Consider the following 23,406-nt stretch of genomic DNA (forward strand, 5'->3'; position numbering starts at 1 on the left):
GACTACTCAGACTAAAGGAAAACTAGTGCAATCATGTTTAATTGCATCTAACAACAGAACAATTAAAACTAATTTTTATTCCTTTAATATTTTTTCCAAACTCCTTCTATTTGCTGTCTTCCCACCACAACAAAACATCCAGTGGTTACTCCTGTAAATCACCATCCTTACACTGCATGAAGCAAACTTCGTATCGGTTGACCCATATTTACACTGAAGCATGCAAAGGAGGATACTGCAAGTATTTGCAATGCAAATCTATTAAATACATTATAACTGAACAACAAGGTGTCCCTTTAACACTGCAACTCTATAGCCTTTATCTGTGGTGGAAGTTTCCAGTGTATGAATTATAAAACAGCGTACAATTCAGAAACAGAAACAAAGAAATTTGCAAATTGTTTGTATTTTCAACTATTAAATCTTTGAGAGCTGTGTCTAGCGCCGAAACCAAAGCCAGCTATTGAGTAGCCAGAAAGCTACAGTAATTGAATACATGATCATTTCCCTTTTAGCACGCTCTTTGTTTTCTTCTTCCAGAAGTTGTAGACGGCGATTAAGTTTGATTATCTAAAAATAAATAAAAGTTTTAATACTTAATTAAAAGTTGCCAGACTTTTTAGAAGATTCTGAGTCACGACATAAAATTAGTATCTCAGACAGATGGATTTTAAACACTTGATAATTTGACTTCCTATTTTCAATCACTAGTGATCAGATCTTGCTGTCCCTAAACAGTAGGGACAGAAATGGAGCCGGACTCTCCATATTCCCAGAATAATACAGGATATGTGAGGACAGTCCAGCAGGGCTACAGAGAGGATTCCTCCCCATATAGGTTATGGATACCTTTGCAGCCACACAGAAAACCTGTTCCCCCATTTTACAATGACAAATTTTTCTTAATATTATCAACTACTATACTTTACATACCTGTCTTCTTAAGGAAGCAGCATCTACAACTGTCATGTCATCTGGCGTTCCCTCAAGCGTAGCATCCAAGTTGGAAAGACCATATCTATCAAATAAGGGAGATACCATAGCTGTCTCATCCATGCAAAGATTAGCAAGTATCATATTTTATCAACATTCTAATAGATGTATTTTTTGGTGGTGATGAAGAATTATAAAACTTTTTTTCCAGCTTTTACAGAGTTGTCTATTTCAATAGGATCCTAACTGAATAAAGTGCAAACACACATGAAGTGGATACGTGCTTGACTGAATCTGGGTTTATTGCTCTCCACATTTAAATCTTTTTGAAGAGTCTCCAAACAGACAGACTTCTTGCTGTCGCCTGGTCTTTCAAAAGACTGTTTCCAGTTATTTAACTGGTTAATGAAACCTGAAAACTGCCTCAGCTAAAATGCCAAAGTCACAGGAGATCTGGCAACTTATTAGAAATAACCAATTGAAGACTTGGAAAGAACTGGGCGTCTTACGCTCGGTACCTAAATATCTCAAGTGGACACCTACTGAGATTCATGATCTCAGTCAAATCCATCTCAGTATTTCAGGCAGAGATCCTTGCAAATAAAGAGCCTAGTGTGTAGTCACTGCTTGCTGAACTTTGCACACATTAGAAACTTTGTCCCCAGAGCAGCTCTCAGTATTCTTAATGTAGCGATTCAGAGAAAAGCATTATTCTGACTCCAGGGCAAGTTAATTATATACAAGATATTTATTATCAGTTGGGAATTGGCAGAAAATATACATAAAGTATGTGTTTTGATCATCCAAATGCTACCTCTTAACCAGATTAATTTCCAAAAGTAGTTCCTATTGCTACACCTGCCACTGAGTTTCTCACTCCCTATCTTAAAACCTCAGTTTCCAGTATTAGTTCCCCTTGACTTGCTTTCTCATTAGGACATACAAGCAACTGCTGCAAACAGCTCGGGAAATTGAACAAAATAATATCAAGGCTACCAAAATCACAACAAAATACACCTAGAAGGATGTTCAGCATTTAGTGACAGTTAACGGTCAACTTCAACATAAATATGAGCAGAGTTCCTAAAGCTTGCAGAATGCACTTCAGTGCAGATACTACTTTTGCACTGCATATTCTTTCCTCACTTAAAGCAAATTTCTACAGAATACTCTCAGCTAATACCATCCAGCAAGATTTTCCCCCACCCCAACAGACAACTTGTCAAAAATTTCCCTGTATCATTGTTCATTAATATATTGTTTCTAAGTAAGAATCACTGTTTCTAGATGAGAGCTGCATTAGTCTGGACTTAAATAAGTGAGATCCTTGAGCAACACTGTATAAAAGTTAGGAAGCTAATTACATTTTGATCTGTGGGTTTTTTGAGTTGAAGGGTATACAGGGAGGGGGAAACCTTTTACAGGTGAGATCAGGATAAAAACAGCATTTTGTAAGGGAATAGTCAAGCAATTGTCAGAGTAATAACTGTTTTAAAAACAGTTTTGGCAACTCCTTAGAAGATGATTTTGTCATTAAGGATGTTACTAATTTTTTATTTTAAGGAGACTTCAAACATTCACTTAACTATAATTCATGCTATTTACTATTTGCAGTTCATTCAGTTTGGGCAATATTAAAAAGATTGAAACTGGTTTTTGGTTTATTTCCTCAGTGCTGTGAAGCTCACATTAGTAACTCAAAGGTGTTTTTTTTTAAATAAACCTAAGTTAATAAAACTATTTGAACAGTTCTACTCTTAAAACAAGTCTGCAGCTTTGTACACACAAAAAAAAATAATCAGGTTTTTCTTACTACTGCAGGCCGTCTGACAGCCAAAGAGATTTCTCAGGTGGGTCTTTCTATAGCCATTTTTTAATTTGTAGTAGATTGTAAAAAAAAGTTAGAAAATTACACCAGATCCAGAGCATAGTTGTCCCTCACCATCTTTTGAGAAAAGCAGAGAGGGTCATCATTTCAGTGAGATGGGCACACCTCCCTTCCAGGTCACATAAATTTAATATAAGGTCACAGTACATCACTGCTGCTCTACCAGCTTCCATACTACTCCAGGTATTGAATCAAGAGGGTTACCAGCAATAAATCCCTTGAAATAATCTCTTGAGCCATTACAAAAACTGAATTCCTGAGTTAGAGAAGACTCACGTGCTTGAATCCAGTGTCTACTTAAGCACAAATGTAATCTCCATTTTGGTGAAAACACAGAAGTGTAGTGGCAAATGGGAACAACAGATGTAGTAGGGACTTTTTTTTTTTCCATCCTGACCATGAGATTATGTGTCAAATTTACATCCAGTTCCACTGAAATAATGTCACTCTCCCAAGATAATGGCAGTGAAAAGGAATCTACAACTAACACAACAATCCACAACTAACAACTTATCACAGGCATGCTACTGAACACCTGGAAAAAGTGTAATGCAAAGCCAGATATTCTAGCAATAAAAATATGAAACTTACTACTAAAGAGAAAAATACTGCTAATGTAATTTAAGAGCCTCCCTTCACACATTACTTTGAGTCAGAAGTCTGCAACACATTGTATCTATTAGACAAGCAAAGTCTTTGCAGGTGGCTTGGATAGGCAAGGAATAAAGGCCTGAAATACCTTAAGAGTTGAGAGGGAGGATATAAATGAGTATTGTGTTTCAGGATAAGGACACTAGAAATAGGGAAACAGAAATCTTGAATTTTACAATCTAAATTAGTGGATCATGACTAACAAAAAAAATACTCTTTACCTGGTGTTGTCATGATGAGGGTTAGAGGAAGTGGTAGCAGCTGACCCACCACGTAACACTGGCCTACAGCAGGTTTGTGTAGATAGGAAGCACAAGACAGAAACAGGAAATGACAAACAGAGATAAGAGGTAAAACACACAGAACAAAGGAACATCAAAGTACTTCCACTTTCAATACCATATAATATCTATTTATTTTGTTGTTAGTTGTTCTTTCATATTTCTTATTCAAGTTTAATCAACACTGACTGTTTATGCAGCTAAGACATAGGCAAATTTCTGATGATACAGCTTTACTTATGGAAGACAAACTGCTGGAATATATTCGGGCAGAGGTTATCAGACTTATAAAATAAGCATGGAAAGCTTCAGGATTTAAAAAATAAAATTCCCCCCCAAACCAAACCTCACCAAAAAACAATGGAGAAAAAAATATACATCTACACATAAAAGCCTTTTTAATCACCCACTTCTCCCTCTAGGGAAAGAGGAGATTTGTCTTTTCTTTTTTCATCTATGCTAGATGTAATTCAGAAGACCTGGGCTAGTTGCCTAAGGCCCATATCTAGTCTGAAGAGAGGTAGATCCCTCCAGGAAGAAGTGACTAAAAGCTTCAAGTAGATGGTACAAACATCCTTATTAAGTGTTGCCCTTTTTATTTTTTTTTTATTTTTTATTTTTTCCTAGCCAGAGAGGAAGAAAAAGTACACTTTTTAAGTTGCTGCAACTATATAATATACATGAACTTTAACATAAGGAGTTACTGTGTCCCAGTTTACAGAAGACATGAATACCAGCAGTACCTTCTGACAAAGCTGGTACTATGTGTTTTCAGTACCTCTGGTAATGAGGCATTAGTGTTCCACATCTATGATGTGTAACAAACTGTTTAAGAGCCTGAAACCTTTTTTTGTTTTCTTCTATTTTTTCCAATGCCAAGAGGAAGTATTTTTACCATGCATTTAACCTATGTATACTTCAGGCTATAAAATTAAAGACAAAGAGAATCTAGTTATGAAGATCTTTACGGCTGGTACACGTAGGAGGCAGAGGCTTTGTGCTGAGGTCATTGGGAGAACACTATGGCCTGGCCTAAAACCAAGCAAGATCCATTCAAAAATATCACAACCACTAGTTTCATGTAAAAGGATCGGGACCTAGGAGCCTTAGCAAATTCTGCTACTCAGCACAATACTTACTGGGACTAGGTCTTACTCTAATCAGCACCATAAGGGCATACCACAACATTTCTCCATCTAGCACATAGATGTGTTGTATAAAACAGAAACTCCCATTCCCAATACATACAACAAAAGAATATTCTTACCTAAATGCATGAGATCTTGTAGAAAGTTATCAAAAAAGGTATTCCTATTTTTTAATCAGAGAAATAATTCAGCTAGTCTAAAGTCTTGTCTGACAGATGCTAGAACTAAATACTTTCAAGAAAGCATAAGAAATTCAGCAAACAGCAGCTATGAAAAAGGTCACAAAATTTCTCTGTGAATGTAAGTCACCTGTAATTAGCTAGCAGATACCTGAATGCCAGCTTGTCAGTATCCAGACAGGCATTTCCCATGCCATCTGACACAGGACAACAACATTTGGATTTTGTGTAATGAGAACAACAGATCTCAAATGTTCTCTAAATTCTTGGCCTCTTGGTAGTTTGTGACAAACAAAGTTGTAGAACTAATCAATACTAACTACTTCACGCTACCATTCCCAAGGAAAACCATAGGCTTGGAGGTAGCTGAGGGCTACAGCAAAGAACAAAACTCTGGGATCTGTGCAAATCAGGAATTTAATCTAAAAACAAGTCTTTAATCCCACTTCCCAACACAGCCAGGCTGTTAAGAAGCTGCACATGACTTTTTTTTTTCAGTTCACACTTTATTTCTTTACAGGTGTACCCAAATGGATCACCAGAATATTCCCCTGCCTCCTGCATGCTTTTTACTTGCTTGTTTTCACATATCAACAAAAAAAATTGTTATATAACTGAGATCACCTAACCCCAAAATCAGCAATAAGTGTTTTGGTAAATACAGAATGCACAACTATAATACAGTCAAGCTATTTAATTCATGGCCGCCTTTAAAAAACTGAGTAAGAGTACATTAAAACTTCGAATTTTCTGGCTACTTCTCTTAATTCCATCCTAAACATTAACACATGACCAGAAGCAGCCGTAACTCTGAGGCTATGTATACTAAACACTATTTCACTGCAAATACAGTGGCAGCCTGAAACATGAAGGGAATGCACAGTAGTGTAATTGAGGAACAGTGGGAAGACAGGCAATAAGGCAATGACCAAATGACTGTGGTGTCTTCCGCTGCTTAGAGCACAGCATGTAGTGCAAATACCAGAGTAATAATGCAAATGGTCTGGGAGGAAAGCAACAAGGTGTGGACAAACTAGGTACCTGGGTCCCACTTCGATCATTCCTGCGCATGTTCATTCCTGAGGCCAGCATGTTCTCTATGTTCAGCAGAGGTAGCAGCTAGGTTCACCTCTCACTGTACTTTAAAACACCTCTGGAAATCTCAGGAAGGCTGTAAGAAAGGGCACTAGGACTTTATGGATATGTTCTGGACTTTAACTGGGAAATAAGTTCAGCTTCTTAAATACAACCCTTGTGGTGCGTTGAAGAATCAGTGACGATGAAACTGGTTTCCTCACTTGTCTGGGTGCTATAAGTGATTACTTCAATAAAGCAATAGGCTACTGCTTTCCCCAGGCTCCTTCACACTTGCAGAACTCATTTCATTTTCTTCTGAATTATACTCTCCAAATCCCAAGTCATGTGTAGTCCTCTTCAATGGTCTTAACTCACATCCCATTTTATTTCTACCATGAAAAATACAATTAACTTGGTCAATAGAAAAATGGATCTTAACACCTCAGGATATGATTATGTGGGTGAAATTCATCCTTTAAGAATGTTAGTAGCTTTTTAGAAAGGACCACCCTGAAGAAAGGAAATAGTAATCAATTGCTATACTTTTTTCTCCTACATAAAAGCTGTAAAGAGATGAACAGTTCAGATAAAGTACAGATTTCAACACAACTCTATTCAGCTATGAAACTGCCTTTTTTCCTGCATGTAAGACATCACTAAAATCTCCTTAAATGCAGGGGGGCGGTTTGGTTGTTTTTGTTGCCTAGAGCATAAAAGATCAGTCTTTAAAAGATACTAAATATAAGCCCTACAGTCATTTGACAGAAGTTGAAACAGAAAAAAGGTTAGAACTGGAAAACAAAACTGACCTATTGTCCTTGTCCAAGCTGAAGGAAATGCAAGAGTAAACAGACAGTGTAAACAGTGATCATTAAGTTGTTGCCCACTTAAATAACTTCTTATGTGAGCAGTGCTGGCTAAACTAGGCATAATTCATTATCTGCAGCAGTAGAATTAGCACCTACCGTTAGCAGTTTTAGTAGATTGGAAAATACTTTGGAAAAAAAGCAAGCCATGAAGCAAGTTAAAAATATTTCCAGTGAGTAACACATTGTCAGAGCTTGTTCATTTTAAAAGATCTATTCTAGTACAAAGCATAAAATGTTAAAATAGATAAGGTTTTGAGGTAGAAAGCACATTACACAGAGCAAAAGAACAGAGTGCAGGTTTGGAGCAATTTAAGATGAACAATAATTTGCAACCATGCAAGTGGATCATCCAAATTTCACATTCCTACGCCAGCTCTCAAGTAATGGTGGGTATCTAAACACCCAATCACAAAGAATACACTTTCACCTTATTGAAAAGTTCATTATTTTAGCACCTATTTGTTCATAGGTGACTAGAAACAGGTTTCCTGTTTCTTCTAGGAAGGTTAGTAAGAACACATCAAAAATTAACCCAAACCAGGAATGCAGCATTTGAAATATTCAGAATCATGTAAGTTTTCTGATAATTGAAGTTGAAAGTGTATGTTTTCCAGAATCCAAGAAAACATGGGCAAAAAAATACCTAATGGAAGTCAGGAATAAAACCTGTTAGGCTTCACTGTAGAGTGGGGAAAGGGCTAGAATTTCAGTCTGTATTTTAACAAGGAGTCTTGGCACAGTATCTGTAGGTGCTATTATTCACAGACAGTAGCATTCCTCCTTATCTGGAAGTTTTATTTTTTTAAAACAAAACAAACTCTTAATTCCATCTGATTTTTAATATTGAGAAGGATAATACTGAAAAGGTACTGCTGTCCAACTGTTGACAGACATCAAAATTTTAACAGCTACAGCCTGAAATTTCATAGGATTGCCAGGGTTAAGCATCCAACTCATTTCAAGGGGAACTATGCAGCTAATTTGTTTTGGTTTGAGTTTTTAAAATTTATTTTAATTTTTGTGGGTTTTTTCTGGTTTGGGTTTTTTTTTTTTGTTGTTGTTTTGGTTTGTTGTTTTGTTTTTGTCCCAGTTTAGAAACATAAAGGCCAGCAAGACTGGAGTTCTCTACGATTCAGGAATGTTAATACTGGCATTTATATACTGTCAGGCCAGCAAACATGGTGAGCTACAGGAGGTGCCAGTTTGAGAGGTGATTGCAAACACACAAACATTCACAATAAGATTGGCTTGATAGTCACATTTTATTACCAAAACAACTTGACAGCACAACATTTAACTTCACACTACAAAATATTAAGGAATGCTACTGGGATTATCAGCAACCAGAGGCAGATGGCAAATTTCAAAAAACTTCCTGGCACAGGTCATGCTGAAGGGCTACAGGAGGAATGAGCAGTTCCTCCCAACATTCTTGCCAATTATCTCCTCTAATTTGACTTCTTGGCAAGCCCTAGAGGTCTCAGCTAGCCCTACACTAGAGACTGCGTGCAATTTTTACCTGAACCTCTGTGCTAGCATACTATTGCAATAAATATTGGTTTTGGTAAATCAACCGTGCAGTTATTAACCTTTATAAATGTTTAGAATTAAACACGCCATTCTGTAACACTTGGAAGTGTCAAATCAAACCAGTCCGAGGATACATCAAGTGGGCAAAACTCTACTAAAGGGAACTGAAATACTATACAATGATTGCTATGAGGCTTGTTTTGGATCGTTACCTCTCAGAGCATCAGCTTATACATAAAACCAGAGACAGCACCAATCAAAGGAGCAACCAGCTTCTCAGTATACATTGCCTTTCTTGCTCTCAGCATCAGTCACGTACCAACCACAGATAACTATTCCCAGTACAAACTGAAACAGCATAAAGTCTTGACGTATTATCAAAAGCAGTGTCTACAATGCCTTGCATAATATTCTATCCTGCTTCCGCAAGTTTGTTTTAATGCTTTATGACAACATCAACCCAATCTTATTGATTTGCACCATTGCTCACCAACAGAAAAGCAGAAGACAAAGCTAATAAATTTGCAGGCTCAGGGTCAAGTTTTAATCCCAGAAAACACTGACAATCTGGGAATAGCAAAATCCCTTGCAGTCACAGACTAACACTTCCTATTTTGATTTTTATTTGGAAGGAAACCAAAACAACACTATATTTGACTGAAACAGAAGCATTTTGAAATGTGAATTTTGGACAATTAAATTGCTTATGAATAGTGAAAGCAAAAGGAAAGCAAAAGCAAATAATTTCATCTCATTATTTTGTAAACAGAAACCAAACTCCACTAAAAAGGAGAAAAGAAAAAACAAAGCAGCAAAAGCTGGCAGAGTCAGTGACAACCAATCACCTGCGGTTTTCATCCAGCACATCCAAGACCTGCTGGTAAGCCCTACGAGTGGAAGACTGGATAAACGACAAAATGCCACGAGCAGAGTAAAGATTAGTTCCATCTTCAGGTAACATATTGGGAGGACAGACACGAGCCTGTTGCAGTGATGGTGTCACACTGTTTGTACAAGCATAGTAAATGAAGAGAGAAATACTATAGTCAGATTTTAAATTAAAAAAAGCTTTTCAGATAGACCCCATTCCAAAATGCTTATTGTTTGCTTTTGGTTTACCCTTCTCCCACCACTATAAGGTAACACTCCCAAATTCTAGTAGCGTAGGGATCATGAGCTACATTTATATTATGTTCTTCAGAAGCAAACCCAAGTAATAACCCAAGGACACAATTTTGATCTGTTACACAAGTTAGTTTTAGAAAGTCCTTGTCCAGCTAAATCTGTACCTGTTGAAGTCAGTATTCAAGTCCTCAATGACATCAATTAGAAAAGTGTTTTTACAAGCACTGGCATTTTTAAAAAGTCCTACACATAATCTATTTGCAAAACAAAAGCTTTTTTCAATAACGAGAATTTCACATACAGCCTCATCAACAATATTTTTCAAGCTGTGCCTAAAGATCAAGAGAGTCTTTTGATTTGCATGTGAAAGTTTAAAGGCAACTGCAAGAAATTCCAAAAAGAAGCACAGAATCCATATCCCAGTGACAACAATTTACATGATCTGACTTTTTGACTATGATGCAAAAATAATATTTAAAATACACAGGATTGAAATTCAAACATGACCATTTGGATTATACAAACCTCATCTCTATCAGATGGGAATTAGTTTTAATATACTACCTTTGATTTGCTTGTGTTTCTTTACATTCAGCTTGACTTTATCCACATTTTCCTTCATGCATCATGATGTTTTAATTTTTAAAGTTATTTTAAATCAAGAAACTTTAATTGAAGGTGAGATGCTTTTTTAATAGGAAGTAATTTTTGTTAACTTAGTTGCAAATATTAACACAAATGCAAACCAAGTGCAAGTCACTGTACCCTTTAAATCTTGCAGTATTTTTTATTCCAAGGTTAGCATCCACAATTCAACATATTTCCTTTGATCTTGCCACTTGTGCTTTGCTCCAACAGTTTTTGGATTTAGAATGCCAATCTTCCTACTTCTGGCATTTTTAAGAAATTAAGCAAAGCATTAGTGGCTGAGTGCTTGGAAGCTGGTTTGATATTCAGATCATCTCTAGATGGGTCATAATTCTATGGCTACTCTTACTTTGAACAGAGTTGTTCTGCAACTGTCTGGCACCAAGATTACAAAATTGAATAAGAAAGAGAATTCAATCGAAAAAGACAGATTCAAAGCATGTTACACAGATGTCACCTCACCCACAGAAGAATTCAGCCATCCTGTGCTTCACGAGACATGTAAAGCCAGCAGTGGGTGGTGCTTGACTGATACTGGTCATTATTTATTACCTAAATTTCACGTATCTTTTCATGATGCTGTAAAGTACATTTGGATAAGTAAAAAGGAAAAGGACACATCAATAAACATTTATGTCACTTCCTTATAGCTTTCTTAGTGCTCCAAGACTTGTAAAATCATCTTTCTTTTATATTTATGATGACATGACTTTGTTATCAATGGTAGTAGTCATGGCCACACATTTTACTCTTGAATTGCATCGGAAATGCTGATATTCACTAGAAAAAAATCAAGAAGCAGGGGCAAGTATGGAAATATTGCCACTAAAGTGTACTATGAGAATCTCTACTCCTTTGTGGATTTGCCAGCTTGAGGGAAATGGGGGAAGAGCTGAAGGCTTGAACTCATAGTATGTTCTATATTGAAAATTATTTTTCCTGTTCATCACTTCAGAGATTTACAGAATAGGCTGAAAGACAGCTTAAAAAAAAAAAAGGTAACAAATAGTATATAGACAGATTGCAAGATAGAAGATACTGTGGAATTCCTGTTGTCCAGAATGGTATTACTGTAAACACCACAGTAATGTTATTTGCATATAAACTCTTTTTGTAGATACTGAAAAAAATCCCCCCAAATCTATTTAACTAAAACTGCACGAAATTCTCTAGAAGAATGGTACATGTGCTGATTAAATGCAAAGTGTATATAATAAGGAAAAATCAAGGAAAGCTCCAGACCTAGATAATTCCTAACCCCATGTTATGTTCTTTGTTTTATAGGTGGCTTGTAAGAAAAGGTAGTTTCAAGAGATTACTTCATTCATTTCATTATTTAATTCTTACTTAAGAGAATATTTAGTTTCTTAAATGATTTAATTATTTAAAAAATTTAAAACTATTTGCTCCTGAATGTGAGCGAAACTGTACAGCTACATGAAATTACTCAAATTTTCGCCATAAAGGCTATTGCTAATTTCAATATGCCTCTAAAGTGCATAGCTTGAGAGAGATCTCTCTCTTCCTTTCTGTCTGAAAGTGAAAATAATTCTATGAAGGGCTCAAATGTCAGAATTAAGGAATGGGGAAGGATGGGGAACAAATAGAAAGCCAAATTTTTCTTCTATCTTTTTTTCAGGGTTCAAAATTATTGTCCTGTAAACACATGGTAGTCCTTTGGACTGTCAGAGACCATAGAGAAGATTATAAAGCAAATATATGATATACAAATCAGCCAAGATGACATAAGAAAAAAAATCTCTAACGTCAGGAAAATTCTCTAACATTTTGTATGATTACTTATCATGACACATTGTGGCTATCCCCCTTTTTCTCCTCCATTTCTTGTTAAATGGTCTTAATCCTAGGTATAATTTTGTTTCAGATTTCTGAAAAGAGTTCTTATATATAGCTCCAGCCACTTATTTTAGCACTTCCTGGTTAAAAACATGTCAATTCTAGAGTTTGGAACCAAAACAAACAACATGGCATTACAGAAATTACTATGGAAGAGCACACTAAGATTCTACCATATGTAGAATTTTCAGTTTAGCAGTAATCTCCTCTAAATCTTCTCAAAGTACTTGTGATATACACAGGGTTTATTTCAGATTTTTCTCTGACTTACAGTTCTGGAAGTATCAAATGGGAGGTAAACAGAGATTTAGCTAATTAAGGTTACTTTAAATTCAACCACATTAATGAGAATATAGTCTGTCTAAAGATGTGCACACCATCACCTTTTCCCCCCACAACTTGCATAAAGAACAGAATTTCTCAAACTGTGAAATTGAACTCTGGAGATGTGTTCTTCTAAGGGAAAGGCTCAAGCAGAAAAAAATTAAACACTGCCCCCTTTTCCGTGCACTCTTGGTGATTTGCTGACTTCTGATGCAGAAGTGGAATCATTGCATTCAACACTAGCTGATAATGGCCAAAAAGCCTTGTTTCTCCAGTTATTCAAAACCAGCCAAAGAATAAAGAATCAAACAAACTAAAGCTATTTTGAGATTTAATTTTTCTTTACAAATCAGTTTTTAGTGGAAGCTGCCCCTTCCATTTGCTGCCACATATTTTTCCTGGTGTTGTTTAGAGGGAAACGATTGGCCAAGTTTGAGAAACCCTGAAGCAAAATTAGAAACCACACATTCAGTGTAGCTAAAAGGCTGTTTCAAATCTTATATTCTCAGCTACAGACACTTAGTCATAAAATTAGTATTGCAGAGCGCTACATAATTAAAACACACTTGATTTTCATATACCAGGTAACATTTAGGCTTACGTGCAATCCTTAGTCGAAAGAGGTGACTGGAACCTTGGCATTTTATTTCTTGGGACAGTATCTGATCTGTGCCACCTTGAATAATAATTGTAATCTCTTAAGTAATCATCCTTATAAATAGAGGGATTGTAGTTTAGAGAGCTATCATTATTGCTACACAGATAGACAGTTATCGTACAAACAGATGCCTACTTGTTAGTCTAGTTTGTTAAAAGCATTTGAGAATTACTGTCTTTAGTGAAGTTCAACTCCTGAAAAAGTCTCAGAACTGTCTCTGCATGCAACTGGATGACAAGAAGAGAAAGACAACAGAAAGAAACAACTATTTGTACCGTGTAGAGAACACTGTGATAGGGAGTCCAGCCAATTCTATCACTTCAATCTGACAAACTATTCCAGAATGTTTAATTTTGTCACTTTGTAGGTCAAGCACTGGAATTTTGCACCGTACATCTGAATATTTTGTCCAAGGACAATAACAGTGTCCTAGATTAAAACTTGAGTATTTTACTCCTATTTAGAAAACAAAGGTTGTAAAAGGCAATGCTCCACGTGCCTTTTCTATGGAGTCCTTATCATGGCATCTGAGTAGACTATCATGTCTATCAGTAAGTTCAGTCAAGGAGGTAAGAGAAACAAGCATTCAAAAAAACCTCAAAACAACAGTGTTGTTTGGATAGGAATGAAATATTTTAAGTAAAACTTGGGCTCTCTTTCCTGTTTGAAGATGTGAACCAGATTTGCACAAGCACAGGAATAAACAACCTGATCTTTGTCAAGTTACAGTCCAATAGTATTTGTTACTGAAGAAGTAAACTACTTAAACATGATACAAACTTAACAGTCAAGCCAGTTTTGATGAAGCAGCAATCTAACATTACAGTAATTAGAACAAAGATTTTTTTTTTTTTTTTTTTTTTTTGGTTTCTTGTGGTTTTGTACCACTGGAAAAAATATTATTTCTAGATGGTAAAGAAATTTCAATGTCATATAAATCAGGGAATAAGGTGTACAATTACATTTTCTGTAGTGCAAAAAATTCTACTACAAATGTATTAATCTACCTAAATGTTCTAATTTATCAACATGAAAACTAAACTTAGAAGATGTGCATCACATTTAGTACAAAACTCTAAGAAAAATAGTAGTCCATGAGCTAGGTGATACCCAGTACCATCTGAGGTAGCATAATTTACATCAATCAGGTCTGTTCACTTGTATTTTGAGCCATACAATAACACTTCCACATGGGTAGCTTCTCTAAGTAGCTACCAGAGTGAAAACAGAATGCCATGTTATCGATTTTGTTTGTAGAATCACTACTTCTGATTTTCTTTATATGAAACTCACTTTTTTTTTTTTCAGCTTACAGTACACATCCTGTGAGCCTAAATTGTGAGGAAACAAGAGCCAAGAGATACCTTTTTCACTAACTACACAAAGCTTGGCTTTCCTGCATTTGTGTGAGCCATATAAATTTCACCGTGAACACAGTGCTTCCATAATCTGAATTCACAGAACATTCTCCTGAGACTTAGGCAGATACACAGTCACATTCTCCACTTGGAGACTGACAAAACCTGGATGAGGGAGAAATGCCAGACTCAGCATCACAGAATACCACAACATGTTCAAAATTATTTCTTTTTTTGGATCTACTGAATCAGAAGAAGCAACAACAGAAAAAAAACAATTTCTAGGAACCTCAGTGATTTCAAAGCAGATCTACACATTAGGAACAGCATAACTTCTGTCATAAGAAAACAAGTGCCTTGGAGGACAAGAGACAAATGTTCTACTAAAATACATTATCTGCAGGTCAGCAAGTATTCAGTACTGCAAAAGAAAGATAGCTTCTTACACATGGGCAGCAGAGAACGCAGACAGAGCAAGCTATTAGCTAGCTATTGTTTTTCGTACAAACTAAAGAGCTCCTGGAACTATCTAAAGTTTAGATAATTTTCCTAAAAGATGCTCATAACGGAAACTGCTTGGCATCGAGGTTTGATTTATCTGACAGACACTATGCAGGCACTAGCATGTGCATCAAGAGAGGAAAACTAATCTCAAGATGATCATTTACAAAAGCCAGGAAATTATGACACAACTGAGTCACACAAGCTACCAGTACACTGATCACATTCTTTTTAAACTCACAGGATTCCAGGTGTGTATTGTTTTGCTAAGCCTCCAAAGGACTGTTAGTAGATTAATAAACTGTGACAGCATATAATATTCAGATCATTTAAAATCAGTAATTCTATACATAGCTACTGAGCAACAGCAATGCAGCACACTGTTGAGTTTTACAGATGTAGGATTTTCAGATTCAAGAAGTTCACACATAGGTGAGAAATCTGACAGCAACTGGGTATATCCAGCCATAGCTGCTCTTGCCAGCCTCTCAGATGGCTGGCTAGGCAGACACAGGCAACAACTATCAGAAGAAGGACCTAACCTGGGGAGCAAGGATAAAGCGATTTCTAGAAATTGCAAAAATTCATATACCATCTGTTTTTTCTCTAAGTGCAATACACCAAAGACTGGCAAAGCAGAGCTGGTAACATCAAAGGGGTAAACTTTTTCACAAGCAGTCTCTATCACATGAAGACCATCTATTCTAGCAAGCATCATGTGCAAACAATCAGACAGGCAAGCAAAGGCCACTCCTGCAGTGAAATTCTAGTATGTCCAGTCCAACAGGACATAACTGGGTGACCGATACCACAGTGAACTTGGGTACTTAGTAGGCTGATAATCAGACTTATGGTTCATACAAGCTTAAGTAAGAACAGGAAGATATGGAACAATATGTCCATGAAGATCTGGAGGAAGAGAAGAATTGTAACATGTCTGGAGCATGCATCAGAGTATTTTTCACTAGTTTTAGATGAACTAACAGGTAAACAGATATGTAGTACATATAGTACCTCCTATAGAAGGTACTATAGAAAACAGACATTTCTAGGACACAGTTCACTTTAATTTAGGCTTGATCACTTGATTTTATTTATAGGTAGACCTTAAGTAGGTCATGCACTTATTTTCCTCTAGTTACAGAAAATTAAGTTTATGGTGATTTAATAACAGTGTTAGATAGTCTACATTGGGACAGATAAATCCCATCTTCCAGGTCTTAAATCTAAGATCCTTTCAACATGGGAAAATATTCTTTATCATAGCTGTATTAGGAATCTTTTATATAGGATTTTTAAGTGTTACATTGCAAAAAACCTTATTGCCAGGTGGAAAGATGCTGTCACTAGAATAAACTATGATTAATCAAAGACTATCATATCTAATAAAAATATACAGACCTGTATGTATTCAGAAAGCAGCATAAGAAGTGCTACCTCAGATGGTAATAATCGATAAAGTTTCAAATTCTAAACGCTAATTGCCATTTTGGTCTCAAAAGATATATATACACACTCATAGATTTCAATATATTAAGTACATTGACACCAAAGAAAAATTACTTATTCTAATATTTATGAGGAATGACACTTATTCCTTCCTCTATGAATGAAAACCATTATAATATCAACAGTGAGAGAACCAGGAACATTCTGATGCACAAAGAATCCAATCTCCTGAAAATTCAGCCGGGGAAGTGGGGGGGGCAGGAATATACCAGCTCAGACACTGAAAAATCTCCTGAAGTAATAATTCACGGTAACCGGTGAAACCAATTGTGAGCCCACAGATGCTCCCACCCATCCACTGCAAGAAAAAACTTCACAAATGAGTCACCTCACTAAACAAAAAGCATAGAAATGTAAATATTAGGGTCAGCATTTTTCTTAAATTATGTACTTGCCACAGGATACAAAATATTAGTTGGAAAAAACAAATAACAAGGAGATAAGGAAGAAAGAAAATATGTAAGAAAGCTGTAGTTGTGTCCCTGCACCCTGTTGCTCTACTCACATGGAATCATTTCGGGCCAGCTGGCCATTCTGTCGAGTGGCGTTTTCACTCATGGAACGTTCTCTCTTCAGTCTTCCCACTGAGCGGACCTGTGTAAAAGGGGAGAAAGAGGGAGATAAAAACCAGGAAATTCCAGGTGATACTTGATAATCTGCACTGGAGATTTGTAAATTAGATCTGCCCTCAGATACAAAGGCACTTTTTCATGGGTTTCACAGTGATTAGGAGGAAAACAACTGATGACAGGATCTGATGCTGGTACTTGTAAAACCAAGGTCCAAACTTACTGCAATCCTGTTGTTATGTATCCATGTGATCTGATGCCAAAAGTATGAACAAACAGAACTACGGATATGTAAGAAAGCAATATTATGTTTAATATTACTTCCTATTACCAGAGATAAATATCTTTATACCATATTTTATGAATATATGCAGCTTCATAAATATTTTTCAGTTTAAGATGCCAGTTAAAATCATCCATGTGGATGGCAATGTTATACCATTCTTTGAAATCAGTTTTCAGAATTTTGCTAAAACTCACTAATTCTATGTGGTGTTATATCACCTGGCCATGAATTACAAAGGTTAACTATACACGTTAAAAGAACCTTAGTTTGTTTTCTGATAACCTGCAAATTAAAAAAAAAAATCTTGCAGCTTTCTTTTCCAAAAGGATTTTTGTTAAAAGTATTTTGAGTAGTTCTAATTACGATTTTATTTTCGTAAGTACCATGTAAGCTTACTGAGCATGGCAACCCCTAGACATCTGCCAGTTAAATATGGAACTTCAAAGTCATAATTAGAACTACTACTCAATATAATAATAATAAAAAAATAAAATATATTATTTGCTAATATATGCTAATAATATTTTTTTTGTTGTTTTCCCAACTTATGCTAGCACCAAGTAAATCTGCACCACAGTAGAGAAATCACTGGTCATTTCACTTTTTTTTTTTTTTTAGAATACGTCTCAGCTAAGGAAAAAGCAAAATAAGTACTAGCCTCTTCACTTTGAGGTGTTTGCTGTGGAGGTTTTTCTAGGTCCAAAAAATCTAGCGGTCGATCACTAAGAGAAATAACACGGGGAGGAGTTTTCAATGCCAGTGGTTTGAATGGAGTAGACTGAAGAAGGTCAAGGTCTGGTGGTCTGGAAAATGGAATGTCTTCACTATTACCTGCAAGAATATCAGTTGTCAATAGAAAGCAAGCTGTTCTGAGGCCTAAGGGCTAATGCTAAAGTTCAAAAAGACATCATAGCAGTTACTTCCCCTGACTATGCCAAATAATTAAGTATATCTTTCTTTAACAGGACTTGTATGTTATAAACTACGGTTAAAACTCTCAAAGACCACATTAATTGACAATTTTGGGAGCAGTTTCTCCAAGAACAATGATCCTGAGTAATCCTGAGCCACATCAACTGTTATTGCAATTGAGGGCACTTTTAATCTCAAGACATAGCCCTATTAAAGGTGCATTTGTTCAGAAATATGGTGACTGGGGATGTGAACATGTCACTCTTTCAAAACATAAAATATATGCATGTCAAATTTTGCAAATTTTAAGGCCTTCAGCAGTTCCAGGTCTTTCACTGTAAAGCCCATGACCATAAATACTAAAGTACTGATAGAGTCCACCCAACAACAGAGAGATCCTTAACATAATTTGCATTCTAATTATAAACAAACACATTTTGCATGGCTAATATATAGTACATCCCCAAAACCTGTTATGGTTACTTTAGCTTATAGGTAATTAAGAAAAATCACATGTAAATCAATAAACATTAAATTTTTTTTCTCCAGAAATGGTTTAGTAAGATGAGAAGTCAGCAGTTAAGCTTTCTGTTCAAAAATCATTTGTTATCTTCTCCACTACAAGCTGTATCAAAACTATTCATGTAACATTTTCAGAGTTTAAGAAACTTCTTAAGTTGATGAGCAATAATGGTTTGAAATCCAGAAGCATTTTACAGGTTTATCTTTTAAAAAAATCTATTAATATATATTTTTGTCCATTCAGAAATTTGGGGAACTAATTTAATTTTTTGCCTATTTTCCTTTTATTGAGATGCAGACATACCTGCCACTACAATCCGCTCTGGAACCTGCATAGTTACACTGGCATTTGGAAATCCTTCTTGGACACCCTTCTCAAGGTCAGCATTTTGAGGAGCTACTTTGAGTTTTTCTGGGACCCTCATGCGCTGACTGATTCCTTCGGTGTATTCCATTTCATACTGAAGGCGATTAATTTCTGCCATCTCAGCAGCTGGAGATGGGAATGCAGTCCCACTCATTCTGGCAAAAGAAAACCAAAAGCTATAATAGAAGTATAGGAAACCAGCAGAAAGCATATAAAGGAAATTATTTGTTCTGGTTACTACACAAGTGATAGATGATCATAACCGAACAGACTTATTTAGAGAAACAAATTATATGATACAATTCATAGGAGGTCACAAGGAGCTGACAGAAGAACAAAGTGATGCTGTAGGCAACACTCAAAGCTGCACTGAGGGTCCTCAAATTGAGCTGTGACAAAAAAAAAAGTTAGAAATTCTGCATGTGATGTAGAAATTTTGCACTGGTTGGCAGAAAAAGAAACACAAACCAACAAGAATTGGTACGATTGGTAGGATAGCTGAAATATTGGCAATAAATCTGAAATATTAATCTGTATTTACACTGATTCAGTGTACTGGCATTAGAGAAAAGGGATGAAGTCTTATGAAACTGCATGATGAAATAGGGGAATGAAAGAAAAGGCTTGGCTCAGGCAGCAGGCTTCTGCTTGCTGTCAGTCACCCAGATCTCACTCCATCTTACAATGATGAAGTTCCATATCAACAGGCTCTCAAATCAGCTGGAAAACCTAGCATATTCATAACCCATTCCCAATCACAAGCAATTCTGTAAACTTCTTACTTCCTAATTTTTCTGTAAATTAAAGTCTTAATTTTGTAGAGCAAATACAAGATGGGCAGAGAGAAAACAAGACTGTACTTAAGCTTAAAAGGGTTTGCCAATACTTTATATATACACTTTCCTAGAAAAGGAGGGGAATTTCATACGAAGCAGTGGGGACATTTCCTAGAAACCAGGCTCTGAGAAACTTACTAATACAGTAATTGCTGGGAGCTGTATTGAAGACAAAGAGCAAGATAACTGGGGTTTTTGAGGTTATGTTTAAGGTCGAGAGAAAAAGAAATCCTAGAGCTGCACTTGGAGGTGGGCTGGAAAGGGGCTGCTGATGGAAACTGTGGGCTGGAAAGGGAACTCGGATAGCTGGGAGAAGTTGTTCACCTGGGCAGCGGCTAGTGGACCTTGTCACTGGCTCACAGCAAGATTATGGTTGTGGGCTCAGTTAAAAGAGAGAGATAGCCTGGAGCTGCAGCTGAAGGGGCCTGAAAAGAGGCTCCCGGAGGGAACTGAGCCACAAGGAATACTAAGTTGTGAGAAACTTTTCATCCGGGCAGTGGCTGGGGGAGCCTTGTCAACAGCTTAGACTAATAGTTATTTTTAAGGTTAGGACTGAGAGAAATATTTCTTTCTATACATATATGTACACACACAATATGTAAACAATTTTCCTGGCAAATCTACCTATGGGAAACATAGTTCAGCCTAGCAAGAAAACTTGTAGTGGTATTGCTTGAAGTAGTTCTCTAAACAGAGTAATCTATCCTGGCAAAAAGGCAGGTTTTGCCACTATAATTGCAACTACATTCTTTTACTGGTTTTGGCAGCCAGGCTACATCTGTTGCTATGTGCATGCTTTCATAAGCTGAACATGCAGAACTTTGCAAACAAAATGCCTCAGTGTAGATCATCTATGTGGCAGGTGAGATGGACCAGAAGTTATTCCTCCCACTATCACACAGAAGCAATACCTTTCATATTTGTCAATAAAACCTCAAACTAATAATAACCTTTAGACAACAGAAGGAACACACAGAAGGATCTGGATTATGTAACATTATATTAAATGCACATATTTAGTATATTCATGATGTGATCCACTTGGCAATCTATCCTGGGATCCTCAGCATTATTTTCAGGACTTCCTATCTCCACAGATCAAATGAAAGAATCTCATTCATCTCAAAGTCTCACTGCAGCAGAGTATGAAAACTGTGAGTCAGGAAAGAGGCAAAGAAGGTCACTTCTTTGTAAACTTAAAAAGAAAATAGTTATCTGAAGTGATGCAGATTTTATCCATCTATATTAATTCTTACTGTCTGCATGTATCAAGAGAAAGGAACTGGAACAGCCCATTTAATCAGAAATAAACACTTTGCAGGAGTTCAAGAGTTGTTTAAGGAAGCTCTGTCACTTAAAAATTCTTCAGATTTCACTCTGGGGTTTTTCTGTCCCTCTTGCAAGACATTGGCTAGATCAGCCAGTGACATGAACAAAGTACACAGTCTTCTGACATTTCCACATTCCAAAAGGTGCTTTTCATTTCAATACATGGTCTATCATCAGTAAAGCATTTTCAGATTGACAGGACTAAAAATCATGTCAGTAAAGAGACTGAATTTTAAGAACCTAAAGTACCCAGAGTATCTACTGGCAGCATCTTAAAGAAGAGTTATTGCTCAGAAGACTTGACAAAAGGTGTTTCACTGCTTGCTGTCTCATTTTGAAATACCTGTACAGCTCTTATTTCTGCAATCCAGTATAGCATCACTGCAGCAGTGTTTATACCAGCTTCCCTAGAGTTTGGTATTGCTTTTATACATAAGTCTGCATGACAACTACTTTCCAGCTGTAAGGTAAAACACACACAAATAAGGACAGCATTAGAACACTCACTTTATAAACTATTTATAAACCAAATAGCACTGTGTAGGTTTGGCTGTACTTGCCAAGGATCTATAGATACAATTCCTCAGTGTCTGCCTACTCTTGCCTACTTCTCATCTACTTTGTATCATTGAGAATTTTATTTGCTGTCAAAGTAATTTCAATTTTTATCCCCTCTTAAAAGAGAACAGCAAAACAAGAAATAATGAGATTTCTGCAACAGAAAGCTTAAAATATTTAAATGGTGCTCATCAACAGAACCCCATTTAAAGATAACAGAAACCAAATATATGTTTTCTGTAATGTTCTTATTACACAAAGCATTTTACAGAAAACATTAATAATAAATCAGAGAGGAGGATTTAAAAATTGATATTTACAGAACTAAGCAGCTCTACAGAGGCATAATAGAAAAGAAGTCTGAGAATAGTAAGACAATAAAAATGCAGTCAAGAATACAGGATAAATAAAGGACAGAGAGCACCTGAAACACAAATGAGTCAGTGGCATTTAACAAAAGAGATAAAGGAAGAAGAAAATCCACAGGAGAATAAGCGAAGAGAGAGCAAGAGAAGTCATATAAGGTGAATTACATGTGTTCAAAAAGACAAAGGGGTACTTCCTTCTCCCTCTTCTAAACAAGAAAGTCAACAGAAGAAGTGGGGATGAAGCAATGCATACAAATCTGCAGGATGATTTTCAGTCAGCATTCTGTCAATAATCAGTCATTGGCCACATCCGTGCTGCAACCGGGAATGTTACACACAGTGTGGATGCGTGAGTTAATGTGGGATAGATAAAGATGAGTTCTGGTAACAGTATAGCTGTGGCAGCACTGAGGTCAGAGCAAGTTTTACAATCTATACCTAACTAATTGTAACTTCTCCAGCTACATTACTGTTTGTTCCTGATGTAGCAACTTTACAGGCAGCCTGTTCAAGGGCAACAAAGTGCTCCCTTGGCAAGTATCTAGATATTCTTTGGAAATAAAACGGGAAGAGGAGGACATAAAGGAAAGTTAAGGATATGTAGTACAGGACCCAAAGGACCTAAAACTATCAGAACATATATCACAGAAGCATTTGGAATTAGAGGCTATGAAATAACAATGCAGTAACAGAACAATTTGAGGGAAAGGAGAGCAAGGTGTAGGCTAAATTCTGAAAGCTGTTCTGCGTAGGAGAGTTACATGTGTTGAACTTCTAAAATAAATTTTTAAATTTTTCTTTAGCACAGGGATGACAAGAACGAAAAAATGTTATACATGGAAAAGGTTGGGGGATCAGAAAACGCTAAAGGCTGCATTCTTTCACATTTGTCCTCCTCTAGATGGAGGTTTAAACAGAAAACACCTCTGTTTCTTTAACAGAAAAAATACTGGAAATGATAGGAGGAAAAAAATAGTCACAGTCTAGCAACCATTCCTCAGAAACAACCCAGTGTTCACTGCGTTGTGCCAGCACCAAGAGCATTCACCCACAGACCGAGTCAGCTAACGAGGTCCGAATGGACGAGGGGACGGGGCGCCCGGGGGAGCGGAAAGCCCGGGCC

At 36.5% G+C, this 23,406-nt stretch overlaps 1 protein-coding gene across 11 annotated transcripts; it reads right to left on the minus strand.

The window, feature by feature from the left end:
• Positions 1-86: 86 nt before the first annotated feature.
• MFF (mitochondrial fission factor) lies at positions 87-19,346 on the minus strand. Of its 11 annotated transcripts, none has more exons than XM_026854602.1 (9): positions 19,130-19,346; positions 18,050-18,222; positions 17,042-17,130; positions 13,112-13,186; positions 9,402-9,560; positions 6,967-6,984; positions 3,694-3,756; positions 934-1,018; positions 87-570 (listed from the first exon to the last, which is right to left on the minus strand). In XM_026854602.1, exons 1-9 carry the CDS (start codon positions 19,344-19,346, stop codon positions 439-441), a joined length of 1,011 nt encoding a protein of 336 aa, XP_026710403.1. In that variant the 3' UTR covers positions 87-438. The 11 variants fall into 11 exon arrangements, with proteins under 11 accessions (XP_026710403.1, XP_026710401.1, XP_026710406.1 ...); XM_026854600.1 differs by having other exon boundaries at positions 9,402-9,596; XM_026854605.1 differs by lacking the exon at positions 13,112-13,186.
• Positions 19,347-23,406: the final 4,060 nt, after the last annotated feature.

Source organism: Athene cunicularia (assembly GCF_003259725.1).
Source record: "Athene cunicularia isolate RWA chromosome 9 unlocalized genomic scaffold, athCun1 chr9_part1, whole genome shotgun sequence".
In the NCBI taxonomy this organism is placed as follows: Eukaryota; Metazoa; Chordata; class Aves; order Strigiformes; family Strigidae; genus Athene; species Athene cunicularia.